This window comes from Balaenoptera physalus (genome assembly GCF_965194825.1).
Source record: "Balaenoptera physalus genome assembly, chromosome: 3".
NCBI lineage: Eukaryota > Metazoa > Chordata > Mammalia > Artiodactyla > Balaenopteridae > Balaenoptera > Balaenoptera physalus.
This window is the reverse complement of record NC_138890.1, coordinates 78,966,748-78,982,943: the sequence shown is the minus strand read 5'-3', so window position 1 is coordinate 78,982,943 and position 16,196 is coordinate 78,966,748. Positions and strand designations below refer to the sequence as shown.

General features: G+C 37.8%; 1 protein-coding gene across 8 annotated transcripts in view; it reads left to right on the top strand.

Annotated features, from left to right (window-relative positions):
- Nucleotides 1-16,196, top strand: part of LOC309658862 (uncharacterized protein) — an 84,886-nt gene that overhangs the window by 10,794 nt on the left and 57,896 nt on the right. For all 8 annotated transcript variants that reach the window (XR_014262421.1, XR_014262422.1, XR_014262423.1 and 5 more), the window contains one exon: nucleotides 2,869-2,967. Coding sequence is in view for 1 of the 8 variants with exons in the window: in XM_082457940.1 (XP_082314066.1) it covers nucleotides 2,869-2,967 (99 nt within the window). In the remaining 7 variants the exon portion in view is untranslated. The remainder of the gene's footprint in view (nucleotides 1-2,868; nucleotides 2,968-16,196) is intronic.

The window sequence follows — 16,196 nt, the reverse complement described above, 5'->3', positions numbered from 1 at the left end:
TTGGGCAGCTGTCATTCTGTCCCCAGCACCCTCAGGTGAGACCTTCAGGCAGGGAGAGGACCACAGGGGAAGATCTTCAAGGATGAGAAGGTTAGAAAAGAAGAAATAATCTGTGAAAGCTTCATTATGCTCAGGAAAATTAAGGTTTTTCATTCATGAAGAACACTATGGACCAAATTAATAGATGACTAAACGGGAGAAGACATTTTCAATGTTTAAAACTGGAAAGGAATTAATAATTAGCAGGGAATTTCTGTAAATTGACAAGTCAGTTACCACAATAGGAAAACAGGTAAAGAATATGAGAGAGCAATTTACAGAAAAGAAAACTCTCAAAACCAAGTACTCAAAGGCATGCTGAAGATAGTAATCAGAGAAATTCAGGTTAAATTAACAGTACTAAATTGGTAAAAATTAGAAAACTGGATAATGCTGAGTGTTGTCAGGGAAGCAGCTATGCAGAAAGCTTCATGGGGAGTAGATTGGTACAGCCATTCTGAAGAACAGTCTGGCATGATGTAGACAGAGTAAGTGTACATACATACTATGACACAGCACTTCTGCTACTGAGAATTTATCCCAAAGAAAATTTCAAATATTTTTATAGTGTGAAATATATAAAGATAGCTATTACAGTAATGTTTACAGTTTACAGTGGTGGGAGTTGGTGGCAGTTTGGGCAGAGTAAATAGGCAAGACTTGGAGAATACATACCATGGGTGGTTATGGAGCTTTAGGGGGAACATATCTGATGTACACATAGAAATAAGATTGTATCTTAAAAAGATAGTACTTAGTCCAAAAGAGTAAGAAAATGAATGAGATCTCTGAGGATTTACATAGTTTAAAATAAGTGCCAACAAAATCACACAACACATTTTAGAGCACTTTAAAATAAAAAGAAATAAATAGGGCTTCCCTGGTGGCACAGTGGTTAAGAATCCACCTGCCAATGCAGGCGACGCAGGTTTGAACCCTGGTCTGGGAAGATCCCACATGCCGTGGAGCAACTAAGCCTGTGCGCCACAATTGCTGAGCCCGTGTGCCACAACTACTGAAGCCCGCACACCTAGAGCCCATGCTCCACAACAAGAAAAGCCACCGCAATGAGAAGCCTGTGTACCGCAACGAAGAGTAGCCCCCACTTGCTGCAGCTAGAGAAAGCCTGCGCGCAGCAACGAAGACCCAACGCAGCCATCAATCAATCAATCAATCAATCAATCAATAAATTTATTAAAAAAGAAAAAGAAAGAAATACAGCAGAATGGTTACCTTGGAGATGTGGATTAAGTAGAATAAATAACTGTTAAAACTAGAGAGACTCTTATGTATCGATGATTATAATGTGCCTTGAACTGAGGCATATTATTAATTCCACCCTGTATACCTGATAAACAACTAATAAAATGAAATGAAACATAGTGCACCAAAAGAACCTAAGCATACATGGCTGTTGAAGAGATATGCCTTGCTTACTCCTTGGCTCTGTTTAAATTTACTGCCACGATTGCTTTCTGGGGTGTGGCCCAGCTGGGAGGCTGCTGGAGGCTGATCCAGGGTTTTCACATGCTCTAAACTCAGAGACCAACAAGGAAAATCCTGAAAGAAGGATCACAGGCACAATCAAAACAGTTCTGGTCTCTACTTTTGTGCATATTCTTAAAATGATGCAAAATTTTTGAATATTTTCTTTGCTATGAAGTACCCCAATGTTTCTGCATTTCCTCCCCTGTTTATTTAGTAAATCATTTTCATGTTTATGCTTCTACACATGTCTAGCATGCAAATCACTTTGATGAAATATCCTCTTATTTTATCTTCATTACAACTCGGCTGGAAGCCCTCTCTTTTGCAGTTGAGAAAACAAAGGCTAAAGACACCAATAACTTTCAAAATGTCATATATCTGGGAAGTGATGCAAACAGAACTTAACATCAAGTCTCCTGGCTTCAAACCACACATTTTAAGCTAATACTTCAGGCTGCTTTAATGCAAAGAAATCTTCAGTTCTAACCAAATTTCAAGTAATTGAAAAAAAAAATTAATGAAGTTCTTATAGAGCTTTCTATTGCTATTTATGCAGGAATTAACTAAGAATTAATTGGCGAAGAGACAGTAGATCAGACAACCAGGGAAAGGCAGTTTTCAGGTGGAAGTCTGAAAAGCAGCGATAAATACTATAATTCCCTGGTCATCCACTACTATTTGGAAACCATAATGCCTTTTATTATAAATTCTGAATTTCAAGGAATTTCAACTTATCCAAATGCATTAGGCTATGAATTGCAAATACTCTATAGTGTCATCCCAGATTCAGTTTCCAAAAAAGGAATATTTATGGCATTAAACTTTTCAAAATCAGAAAATGTTTTAAGCATGTATGTAATTCAATTTTGCAAAATAACAGATATAGCAAAACTGATTAAAACAGAACTTACACACTGAAGAAAAAGCAACAAGAATCTACTGTAAAGTGGCTGGTGGGTTTTCTCCAAGTGTCTTGTAAGAGGTGAGACTACGATCACCTCTCTCCTGAACCACATGATGTCTACAGCCTCCCAGTGCTCAGTTGACACAAAATTATCAGAGAGATCTGATTAGAGTACTCTTGCACTCCCCTCCACATTTGCTTTCAGAATGAAGACATAAATATTGCCTCATCTAGCCCCATCTACCTTTCAAAGCTTATTTACACAACTCCTTTCCCACCCTAACCTTAATCTCAAGTAAATACATGGGCCTTCCTCCTCCTCAAACTTGCTGTGTTCCCTCTCATCACAGCTCTCTGCATATGTGCTTCCCCTGAATGGAATGTTCTGGAATGTTCTTCAATTCCCTTCATCACTTTAATTCTTATTCCTTCTTCAGATCCCAGGTCAGAAATCATTTCCTTAAGAAGTCTTCTGGATCTCCAGTTGATACCAGCTCTCAGAGAACCAGATCTTTCTCCTTTGGATCACTTATGCGGTTGGTAGTTATACATTTATTAATGTGATTATTTGCTTAATTTTTGTCCTGTCTTCCCCAACAGACTAAAAATTCCACAAGAATTTGTTTCTTAACATATTATTTTATTTTTCCTTAACACTTTCTCACCCAGTATCTAATGCCCTGTTGCTTTGGTGGGGGTGGGTGGGAGGGTGGGCAGTGGTCATTTGATTCCTCAGCACTTTTGTATACCTTTTTTTGTGTGTGGGGAGATCTTCGCCTTATTAGCCCACCGCTCACAGTGGCAGAGCCCATAACCTTACTTTTCTAGCCATCATGCTTTGCAGCCAAGCACAAACATTGACGCAGGCCAAGACATCCAGCCTTCCAGAGACACAGTCCAAAAGACTCTAAGAGTTGTCTCTAGTACCTGGAACCACCAGTGCAAACTGTGGTGTTGTGCCTGGTGGTAGCTCTGGTGCTGGAACAGTCTTGTGTCTTATTTTGGAGATTGTTCTTGGAAGAGTGATCATCAAGCCTGCTTCTGGGTCTTTCCCAGAGATTCTAAAACTTATATCCTTTTAATGAAGTATTTTTTTCTGCTTTAATGAGCTAGAACAATCTCTTTGGTTTGTAACTGAGAATCTCAAGATGAATAATTGAATAATGGAATCTTTTTGCCGCCAACACAAATTGTATGTTTTAATGTCTATGCTGTCCTATGAAGTTATTGCAAAAGGGACTTAAATTATAGAAGTGAGCTGAGTATTGTCTGGAGGCTTGTTGTGGCTCAGTATATTTCAACTGTAGGAGGCTACAAAAATATTCTTAGATTCATGTAAATATATGCATTACCTTCCTAATATCTATTGCTTAAAATCTTTTGACAAGTATTTTGGAGTTCTGTGTGACCAATTTCAGAATAATTCAGCTCTTAATGCTTTCTGTTTGTTATTTTATTGTACATTGCTAAGCTGAAAGAAAAATGTTAGATATTTTTGTGTCAGTATTTGTAAGTACTTCATCCATTGTTCTATACTGGGAAAAGATATTTCAAGCTAAACAAATAAGCCAAAAAAGAGAAGTATGTATGCTGTGATTCTGTGAATCAAACAGAAAAGATTCTATGAATATATGTATTTCATAAGAAGAGAGCTATTGGGACTGCATATTTTTCTGATCATGAGCTTTGGAATCCTGGATGAAAGGCCTGGAAGAACATGAAATACAGCATAGCTTGCTTTTTATTAAATGTGTTAATTGGGGTAACAGGAAGAGTGACCTACAGTTTAATTGGCCTTTCCTTGAATCATCTAGCACTGGACCCACCTCATACTCACTTATAGCAGAGGCTTTCAAGCTCAAATGTCACTGAGTCACAAAAATGTGAAACACAACTGTTAAAAGACAATTGAGAGTTGTGGGGACTGTGAAGGACTGGAGTGTTCATGCTGTTAAAAGATTAATTGAGGCATATTAAACATTTTGAGCTTATTTGAGCAAAAATTGATTTGAATTGGGCAATACCAAACCAGAAGTGTTTAGGAATGGTCCACTAGTAAAAGCTTGGGGAGAAGCTTTTATAGAGAAAAGGCAGAAGCAAAGTAAGGAAATTATTTATCGGCTATAACTTAAAGCCTTGTTGACTGTGATTAGTTGTCCTCAGTATTTTGATTTTGTAGTCTTGAGGCATTTATAGGCTGAGATTTTGGTTTGCTTATATAGACCACCACAGCATTAAAGCCACGTCAGTCTAAGGCCCTCCTTGTTTATTAATTTAACAATTCCACCCTTTTGTTCATCCTCTCATACATGAGAGATTGACCAAAAATTGGTATTCGCCCACTCTCAGTAACCATCAGAGTTAAGTTCCTTCTTGTCTCATTGTAAAAGTTTTAGGTTATAATGCCAGATCGTGAAAGAATTGTTCTTGCTGTTCATCTCATTGTTTGTCTTGTTTCTGTTTTTCCAAGTACAGCGAGACCATTTGATGTTCTGCTGATGGCTGCAAACATGCATTTAAGACCTTTGAGAGAATATAGCACACCAGGGAAACTATAATGATAACTATTAGGAGGATGATACCAAGGGACTGAGTGTACTCCTTAGCCAGGGCCCCCAAGAATCAAACCAATTGGCATCAAATAAATCAAAGAATGTACCTAGGAGCATCAACCTGTTTTAGCCAAGTGGCTTGTTTGATAATTTCTTGTATTTGTTGCAATACCAGAGGTGTATATCTAGGTACAGTAAGAGATATTTACTATGGCACAGACTCCTTCTAGTTCTGCAATTTTATTGTCTAAACCACCTTAGCAAGAAAGTTTTAAGGACTTTTGTTGTGCAGCTATGACCTTAGCAGTACATTCAGTGAAAGATACCAGAGATAAGGAGCCTTATGTTCCTGTACATTAACAGAGAGAAAAGGCAAGTAGTGAAAAAGCAAAAGGAATAAAGCTTTCATATTGGAGATTAAGATCTTGATCCATGATCTTGGGAGAACTGTCCACCTTAAGATGCCAACTGCTTGTATAGAGAAACCTCCTTAGTCAGTTTTAACTTCAGATCTCCAGCTCGTTCCAAGAGCCTGCTGTAACCCTTTTTAATTGGGGGATGTGCACCAAAGGTTCAAGTCCCTGAAGGTGATCTGGGTCTGATCCCAGACCCAGTCTGGTTTTTAAATCACACTTAGTCTGACACCACTGGTTTTCAGACCCAGTCTGGAAAAAGAAATGCTCAAATAAAGTCTGAAAATGCATAATGCAAGAACTACGGAGCTAAGATCATAGAGGGACTTAACCAATACCTCCAGAGGCAGCAAGAAATCTGAGAGCTCAAGGGCCTCAACAGGTACCTACACCTTCCCCTTTCTAGTCTTTCTGGGGGACCCCAAGAGGAAGGTTATCTTACATAAGATTTATGCCTCTCTTTGTGCCTCTGCTTTTGTGTGCTGTATCCACTGCTCCTGTTCTCTCTCCAGGATTCTGTACAAAACATGTCCTGCTGCTGTTGTCTGCACTGGCCTGCTGTGCCACTAGTACTCTGTCCTGGTTACCCATCTAGTGACCTTGACTCACCCTTGACCTCTCAAGCTCCTTGTGGTCTTTTCTCTGTACAAATCCAGGACTACGAGTCTTCACCAACTTTCCTATGAATCTCACATTCTCACCCCTTTATCTGGCCAATAGGAAATACTTATGCCATATTGTGTCCTACTCCTCATTTTTAGTGCTGGTAGGAGGGGATTCTACTGTAGAAGTCTTAACTTCTCAGTAACGTTATTTCTTTAGGCTTACTCACCTTCCCCCACGAGAGGGCTTGTTTGGGTAAATTGAAGTTCAAGCTTCAACTTTATGGGAGTTTTCCCACCCTACTAACACGCAGACCCTGAAGCGGAGTCTGGTCTCACAGGCGAAGCCAGTGGGTAGGAGTGGATCTCTTAGTAAGTGAACCGATCAGCTACCCAATAATATCTCCATCTCAGCAGGGTCTTCCTGGCCTCTGCTTGTTTCAGTGTAGGCAGTGATACTTAAGATTACTATATGCACTGTGTACAGAGACATCCTGAAGATAATAATCTGAGAGCATAGTGTTATCACTTACAAGGTTTTTTTAAGCTTTGTTCGCACCCAGGTGCGGGGTAACTACTCTAGCGATCTAATAGAAAAAAAAATTACTTAGTGCCAGGAGCCATCTTGAGTTTTCTCCCTGCATAATGAATTTCTAAGTGACTTCTCTAACTTCTCAGTGAGAACATTCAGTCCATAAAAATTATTAAGAAGAATGAACTACTGATGCATGCTCTTCCTCCTTTTGTTCTGATAATAGAGTCTCACAAAAGCTGCTCTGCAGCTTTCTTCTCCAATATAGTGTTTCAAAAAAGAAAAGAAAAGATGAACTATAGCTTATAGAGAACAGTCACTTGGAGTGAAGGGTACCCAGGCACTGCAGGCTCAGGGTAAAGGAGGAAAAGAGTCGTGGTTCTGGGAAAGCACTGCCTTCAGCTCCATCTGTGGAAAGATGTGTGCCATCAAAAAGCGAGGATCAACCTCTCACACCAGGGTAAAATGTTGTTGGTCTTCAAATCATGGGGAAAAATGGGCTTTGCTTGGCCTAAGGGGCCTTTCTTTTCAAAGCTGGAAAGGTCATAAAACAACTGCTAGTGTTTTTCTAACCTCTGTCCCCTTCAAGGCATAGGACTGAGAGTCATTTTGTTTTGAATCATGATAAAATATGACAACTTCTTGTTTCTCAGTCGCTGTGTCATTTATGATGTCCAATATTTTCCAGGTTCTGGTTGTTTATCATGGTGAACCTGACTTATGAGCTAAAGCTTTCCTTCTGAAACAGTATATTATAGATGGCTATGTTTGACTCTTCTTTGATAACTTCTTACTTTTGTCTCAAGAAGAATGACGTTCATCTTAAATGTCTGTTTTGTGCCTATTGAAACATCTTTATTCTTTTACAAGGTTTGCCTGCCTTTTATTGTTATACTTTTTTTATGATGGCAGTAGTATTGAATGTATGGCTATAGTTTCTACATTTAAATAATCTTTTTTAACCTCCTTGTTTATATATATGAGTTTTCATAATGTGATGGTTTCTCTTTTTCTTTTTGATGTGTCTGCTTGGCTAAGCTACATCCCCAGTTATTCAAACACTAATCTGGGTATTGCTGTGAAGGGAATTTGCAGATGTAATTGAAATCCTTATTCAGTTGGCTTTAAGTATGGGAGATTATCCGGGATGATCTAGGGCCTGATTAAAGCAGTTGAAAGGCCTTAGAAGCAGGACTTACACTCCTCAGCCCTGCTTCTAAGGTTTTTCAACTGCTTTTTAACTGTGTGTGTGTTTGTGTGTGTGTGTGTGTGTGACAGAGAGAGAGAGAGAATAAATTCTGCTTGTGTATTAAATTTTTTTCTATCTTTAAATATAATTTTCATATAACATTGTGTAAGTTTAAGACATACAAATATGATGATTTGATATATGTATATATTGCAAAATGATTACCACAATAAGGTTAGTTAACACATCCAGCACCTCACACAGGTGTTTCTTTTGGTGCGTGTGGTGAGAACCTTTGAGATTTACTCTCTTAGCAATACAGCATTGTTAACTGCAGTTACCATGCATTATATTGGATCCCAAGAACTTACTCTTTTTATAACTGGAAGTTTATACCCTTTGACCACCTTCATTCATTCCCCCATCCCCTGCCCCAGGCATCAACCAATATACACTCTGTTTCTATGAATTCAATGTTTTTAGATTCTACACATAAGGGAGATCAGGTCATAGAGTATGTCATTCTTTTTTTTAAATTTTTTTAAATTTTATTTTATTTATTTTGTTATACAGCAGGTTCTTATTAGTTATCCATTTTATACATATTAGTGTATATATGTCAATCCCAGTCTCTACATCTGTGTCTCTATTTCTGCTTGTTCTCTACATCTGTGTCTCTATTTCTGCCCTGCAAACTGGTTCATCTGTACCATTTTTCTAGGTTCCACATATATGCATTAATTTACGGTATTTGTTTTTCTCCTTCTGACTTACTTCACTCTGTATGACAGTCTCTAGATCCATCCACATCTCTACAAATGACCCAATTTCATTCCTTTTTATGGCTGAATAATATTCCATTGTATATGTGTACCATATCTTCTTTATCCATTTGTCTGTCGATGGGCATTTAGGTTGCTTCCATGACCTGGCTATTGTAAATAGTGCTGCAATGAACATTGGCATGCATGTGTCTTTTTTGAGTTATGGTTTTCTCTGTAGTGGGATAGAGTATTTGTCATTCTTATTTCACTTAGCATGAAGCCCTCAGGTTTCATTTATGTTATTTTTTGCAAATGGTAGGATTTCCTTATTTTTAATGACTGAATAATATTCCGTTGTATGTGTAAAGAGAAGAGATAACAATTGCTGGCAAGGATGTAGAAAAAGGAGAATTCTTGTGCATTGTTGGTGGGAATGTTAAAAGATATATATATATATCTATCTCACATTTTCTTTATCCAGTCATCTGTTGATGGACTCTTAGGTTGTTTCCATGTCTTAGCTATTGTGAATAATGCTGCATTGAACATGGGGGTGCAGATAAGTCTTTGAGATCATGATTTTATTTCCTTGAATATATAGCCAGAAGTGGGATTGCTGGATTATAGGGTAGTTCTAGTTTTAATTTTTTTGAGGAAGCTCCATGCTGTTTTTCATAGTGGCTGCACCAATTTACAGTCCTACCTTTTTATTGACCTCTTATCACATACATGATTTGCAAATATTTTCTCCCATTCCAAAGGTTGCTTTTTCATTTTTGTTAATGGTTTCTCTTGATACTCTAACACTTTTAGTTTGAAGTAGTCCTTTAAAAATTTTTGCTTTTGTTGCTTGTGCTTTTGGAGTTATATCCAAAAAATCATTTCCAAGACCAATGGCAGAGAGCTTACCTGCTATATTTTCTTCTAGGAGTTTTACAGTTTTTAGGTATTACATTTACATCTTTAAGTAATTTCAAGTTAATTTTTGTGAGTGGTATAAGATCAGGATCCATTTTCATTCTTCTGCATGTGAATGTCCTGTTTCCCCATCACCATTTTTTTTTAACATCTTTATTGGAGTATAATTGCTTTACAATGGTGTGTTAGTTTCTGCTTTATAACAAAGTGAATCAGTTATACATATACATATGTCCCCATATCTCTTCCCTTTTGTGTCTCCCTTCCTCTCACCCTCCCTATCCCACCCCTCTAGGTGTTCACAAAGCACTGAGCTGACCTCCCTGTGCTATGTGGCTGCTTCCCACTAGCTAGCTATTTTATGTTTGGTAGTGTATATATGTCCATGACACTCTCTCACTTTGTCTCAGCTTACCCTTCCCCCTCCCTGTATCCTCAAGTCCATTCTCTAATAGGTCTGTGTCTTTATTCCCGTCTTCCCATCACCATTTATTGAAGAGAATATCTTTCCCCCATTGAGTATTCATGGCTCCCTTGTCAAATAATAGTTGATCTTATATATGGGGGTTTATTTCTAGGCTCTCGATTCTATTCAATTGGTCTATGTGTCAATGTATAGGCCAGTACCATACTGTTTTGATTACTATAGCTTTTTAATATAGTTTGAAATCAGGAAGTGTGATGCCTCTACCTTTGTACTTCTTTCTCAAGATTGCTTTGGTTATTTGGTATATTTGTGGCTCTAAATGAATTTTAGAATAATTTTTTCTATATCTGTAAAAAATGCCTTTTTATTCTATAAAGATTACATTGAATCTATAGATGGCTTTGGGTAGTATGAAAATTTTAATGATATTAAATATTAAGAAGAATACTTCTCTCCAGTAGGGACAATTACAGGGTCACTGCAGAGAGCGTGTCTGACCTCCTCCAGTGTGTCCCCAAACAGTAGTGAATGGAAACGTCTTCTACTCCCAGCTTCCTCCAAACTGTCAGACCCCCTAAGTGTGATAAGAAATAGCCAAGACTACAAGGCAGCATAAATCTCTCTCTCTCAACCCCAAAGCGTGAATTCCTATACTCTGTGAACACTGGCAATGGAGAACAATAGCCCAGACAATCCAAAAATGTTTAATAAACTTTCTAAAATCCAAAACAAAAAAAATATAATTCTTCTCAATCATGAACATGAAATATCTTTCCATTTTTTTGTATCTGCTTAATTTCTTTCATCAGTGTCTTTATAGCTTTCAGTGTACAGATCTTTCATCTCCTTGGATAAATTTGGATGAGACCCCTGTCCATGCTCTGAAGTCAGGGCAGTTACTGCTGGTTGGACTCCACAGTTGGGTGGGCCTGCTGGCTGGGCTCCACATTCAAGTGGGGCCGCTGGGTGGGCTCCCTAGTCTGGCAGAGATACTTGCTGTGCTCTGCTGTCAGGTGGGGCCACCAGCTGGGCTCTGCAATCAACTCTGGTTGGGCAGGATCACAAGCTGTGTTTCCTGGCAGGGTGGTGCCACTGGCTTGACTCTATGTTCAGGTTGGGCCACAGACAGGGTACTAAGTTGGTGCAGGGCCTCAGGCTGTGTTGTGTGATCACTGGGGCCAAGAGCTGTGCCCTGAAGATGTGAAGGTTGCAGCCTGGGCTTCACTACTGGGTAGATTACTGGCTGTGCTCCACTGTTGGTGTGATAGTTGTGATAATTTGTGGGGAGGAACTATAGAAATATCCTGTTTCTCACCAAACTCACTCACCACCCTTATCACCCAAGACTAATCTATCAATTAGCCTTATCTAAATAAATTTTTATCATGATAGTTGCATGAGATTTTCTAATTGGATCTTTCCAGATTTATTAGTTGGCATTCTAGTTAGAAAGATCTATCTATACCATTTATTTATTTATTTAGTTAGTTATCAATCATCTATTTATTGTCAATATGGATTATTATTTTATTCAGTGGGTTATAATGTGTTATGGACCTTGTTTATTTTGATGCTTAAATTGTCTCTGACTTGCCCAGTGGGAACGCCTTTGAGCTGGCTCTATGTGTCCTTTTGACATGTCGTCAATTTTTTTTTTTTTTAACTTTTAGTGTATTTTTAGCAGTTCCTTACTTTCTGGCACAAAATGTTCAGGTTCATCTTGTACCTTCCCTGCACCAACCCTGGAATCTGTCGTTTCTCCAGGGATACCTGATTCCTTTTAGTAAGAGAATAGTATTTAGGAATAAAGATCTGGGTGTTGGGTGTGCTAATTGCTCCGGGGGTGTAATTACTTCTGGGCTTCTAGGACCTTTCAGTGGACAGAGCTGGGAAAAAATTAAATACCTCTTAAACCTGAATATTAAGTCTCATTTTAGAACCCAGCTACATTGAATCTTTTTAAGTGTATCTTGAGCTGGATAACATTTGTTTCCTTATTCTGTTGCATTTCAGTGCATATTTCTACTTCCTCATTTATTAGCACTTTATTTCCTTGGGCTTTCTCAGCCTTCCAGAATCAAGTGAAAGTTTTAAATTTGATCTTCAGTGTAGATTCTCAAAGACTTATGTGTTTCCCTGATACGTAACTTAAAGTCCCACTTTACACTGTCTATTCCCTATGCGTTAGTTTATCTTTTCAGAGCACACACAAGTTGATAAATATATAACTGATAAATATATAACTGACCCTAACATTTGAGTGAAGATTTTGTGGGTTGGTAAAACAAATGATAGTGGATGATGTTTTCATCATTTGGATTCTTTTTCCAAAGTCTAGTGAAAGTACACTTGTCTAACAAGTTTATCTTGTAATTTAATTTACTCTAATACCAGCCTTCCCCAGATGAGTTGTTATATGTTAAACAACGAAAGGGACCTGTAGTTACTACTGTAGCCTCAAATCCTAATCTGACCTGTTGCTTCTTTGGTGGGTTAAACTATATTTGAAAGTATTTTAAAAACCTTGCAAAGGACTGCAGACAATGTACCTTAGACAGTTATTTTGTTTATAGGGTAAAAAAGTTTTTGCAAGAGGAATAAAAGCCATTAGGGCCAGGGCATCAGAGATACTTGTGGTTTTCATTCAGCTGGGATATTTTTTTCCATTACTTCTTGCTTTACACATCAAGGGAGAAATCTGATGCTGTGCCTAAGAGCAAGTTCCACATGGGAGATTCGTTCTGGTACTTTAATCTCTGGGAAAATAAATCCCTATTTTTATTTATTGTACTTGGATCTATAATAGGGAAAAATCCTATAATTTATAACCGTAAAGGTTTCTTATTGTCTTGGATTTATTTGTCTTGTATAAATTAGCTCCTAAATATCTTCTTCCATGAGTTACTTCTCTTTAGCTGCAAGATCCAAGCCATACATGGGAAATCCCATTCAAGAAATGACCAGAAAACAAAACAAAAAAGAAGTTTGCTTCCCCTCTAGGGTTGTCCTTTCCGTTCATCCCCAATCCACTTTATCAGGAAAGAATTATGAGAACTTGATAATGGAATCTAAAGATATATAAAGAATTATCAAACCATGTATACCCTAAGGAAGTTTAAAATTAATTTTTTAAATTTGCAAATTATTATAATCATTATGATTTGATGAAACCAAAGAACAGGGATTTGTTCAATAGGAGAAAAATGCTTTAAGTAAATGTATCAAAATGTCTTTGATGTATTAAATATAAATATATATATAAATATAAATGTATATATGTAGATATATTAAAAAATATTTCTCTTAAAATTCATGAATACATAAGTGAATTATTTTTTTTGGTGGTTACTTAATATCAAAGACAACTTTTAAAATAATTAATTAATTTATTTATTTATTTATTTTTGGCTGCATCGGGTCTTCATTGCTGCACTCAGGCTTTCTCTAGTTGTGGTGAGCGGGGGCTACTCTTCGCTGCGGTGCGTGGGCTTCTCATTGCGGTGGCTTCTCTTGTTGCGGTGCACGGGCTCTAGGCACGCGGGCTTCAGTAGTTGTGGCATGCGGGCTCAGTAGTCGTGGCTCGTGGGCTTAGTTGCTCCTCGGCATGTGGGATCTTCCCGGACCAGGGCTCGAACCCATGTCCCTTGCATTGGCAGGTGGATTCTTAACCACCGCGCCACCAGGGAAGTCCAAAGACAACTTTTAATCTAGGAGATTAGCTATGCATATATATTAAGATTCTAGAATACATTTCTAAATCATTGTATAGCATAATAACATATCAGAATTTCTACCAGACTATGATCTCTTAAAGAGAGGATCCTTAATTCTACTAGGTACTGAATAAACAAATGTGATATACTTTCATTTAGAAAAGAAAATGTGAGGTTCAAAACTAGAAAAGCCATGCTGCTTTGTCTGAACTTCAGATGCATTGGCAGAAAATGGATTGCTTCTGTAGAAATAAAGCCCTAACCAGTCCTTCACGGGTGGCAATGGCAGGGGTAACTTATTAACCCAGTGCTCCACAGGCAGATGTGCAGCTGAACAGAACAAGAGTGGTTTATCTTATGCAAGTACAGAAATAGCAGAGCCTCATGCCAATTTTTGAAAATTAATTATTCGGAAAGAGGAAAACCACATCACTTTAGCCTCTATGATCTCAGAGACACTCAACGTGACTCCCCAGAATACCCAGCTTCCTGCCGGGGGGCTGATTATAGCCAGCAACCCAGGGGGCATCGATGTGAAAGAAAACCCTTATACTTCATCATCAAAGCTGAGGGTAGAATGTGGTGATATTCAAGAGAAAACTGCAGGTAGAAATGCACATCCTCTGAGGAAAGAAAATCACAACTTTTCCTTACATTTACAGTTAGTTTCTGTCATAACTAGAAGCTACTAAAAACATTGAACAAGGACTCTATAAAGACTCCAAATGACTATGTAGAACTTGAAAATATGCATTTGTGTGTGATTTGATCATAAGTTTAAAAAGAAATTGTGTGTTAATTTTTAACCTTTTTTTCTTTTTTTACCAAGAGAAGCATTTAGTTGGCCTGAGGTAAATTCTTCTTTGGGAATTCTGCTCGGTGGAGACAGTAGAACAATGGGTTTTTGAATGTATTAAAAGCTGTAACATATGTATGCTGTTTTTGCTTGCCCAGCATCTATTCCCCCTCTACAGGAAAAAGTATGCCAATTTTCCTTTGGGAAACTGTATTACCTATTCTCTGGCCAAGTGTCCAGATGAGACTCTACAGCATGAAAACTGTGACCCTGATTTCCCAGGGTATAGTGTTTGTGTCAGGGAAAGTCACCTGACCTAAGTGGGCCAATCAAAATAAGATGAGCTATCTAAAAGAGATGCTCTTTATATTTTCTGCTAGAGTTGAACATGAAAGGTGTGGATTAATTATCTTGCCTCATTGACATCACATTGAGCCATCACATTAAGGAACAGGGTGGAGAGAAGGAGAAAGCCTGGTTATGCTGACGTAGTTCGAGCCCTGGCCTCAAGTCATACATGAATTTTTAATCCATGTGATTCAATAAATTCCTTTATTTGCCAAGTTAGCATCAGTAAGGTGTCCATTATGCAACAAAAGGTGACTTAACTAATATGGTAACTGAATAAAAAGCAGGCTCCTATTCTTATGCCCCATTGAACACAGTGAAGTGTTTACATGGAAAAACTAAAAGAAAAATGATCAGGTTACCATGCCTTAGAAACCGAAAAGGTCACACGAGTATATGATTGCATTGAATGTTGGTGCCAGCAAAAATGAAACTAAAAGATCTGAAGAGGGTATTGATAGAAGCATTTATGGGATACTTACCTTGCAAAACAAGCTTAATAAGAGATAATGTTAATTAAAAAATTTAAACACGAAGAAAGTATTATTTCCCACCTTTTTAGAGGTCTCTCCTTCTCTCGTTTATAATTCTTATTCCAAAACCCTTTGTAAAATAATTGGTTATAGTTTAATTTCCCTAAACTGTTAAAGGCTAAATAATTGTATGCAGGTATAGAGGCAGAACATTTTCCCTCTTTCCCTTTTAGGTTTTTAAAGTAATTAAAATTGAAATAAGTAATTAAATTGAAATAAGACAGATTATCAAGAGAAATACTTAATTTTGTATATATGGGACCCCCAAAGATTTGAGCCCCAAGAGCCAGTTGGGCAGTTGAGGATTATGTGCCATACTGAGCTAAGGAATGGGGTAGGGGCCTGGGGCTTCAAAGGGGAAGAGGGAAATTCACAGGAGAGTAAGAAGAGCAGATGCTTGGTAATTAGATGTTTGCCCTGCCTACATTTGGTCTTTCGTATAAAAAATTATCTTTGGTAATAGCTATCTTTCTGGGCCAGGTCCTCCATCTAAATTCTTTTAAGTAATTAAGGGAGTAAAAATTGCTTTCTTTTTTTAGGTCTGCTGGGTCTTGTTTACCTTCAGCTCAAAATAATCCACATGCCAAAGTGACATATTTTGGGGTCACATATTCTGCTCCCCTCACAGGCAGCAAGCTCTCATGGTATATTTTTCTGGGCTTACAGCTTTACTTGAAGCATATCCTATGTATGTCCCTGAAAAAAAAAAAGGAACATAGAAAATAATTTTTTAAGAATAATCAAAAAATGTTTTGAGGAGACTTGCACACTTGAATCAAACTACTTGGATATACAATTCTAGATTGAAAAAAAATTTCTCTCAGAGTTTTAGAGATATTATTCCATTATTTTCCAGCTTTTAGCCATGCTGCTGAGAATTATAATGCCATTTTTATACCCAATTCTTGGCATTTTACCTGTACCCCACTTCCTCCCTCACCATTCATAGTGACAAAGACCAAACTTCAGTCAGGCGCC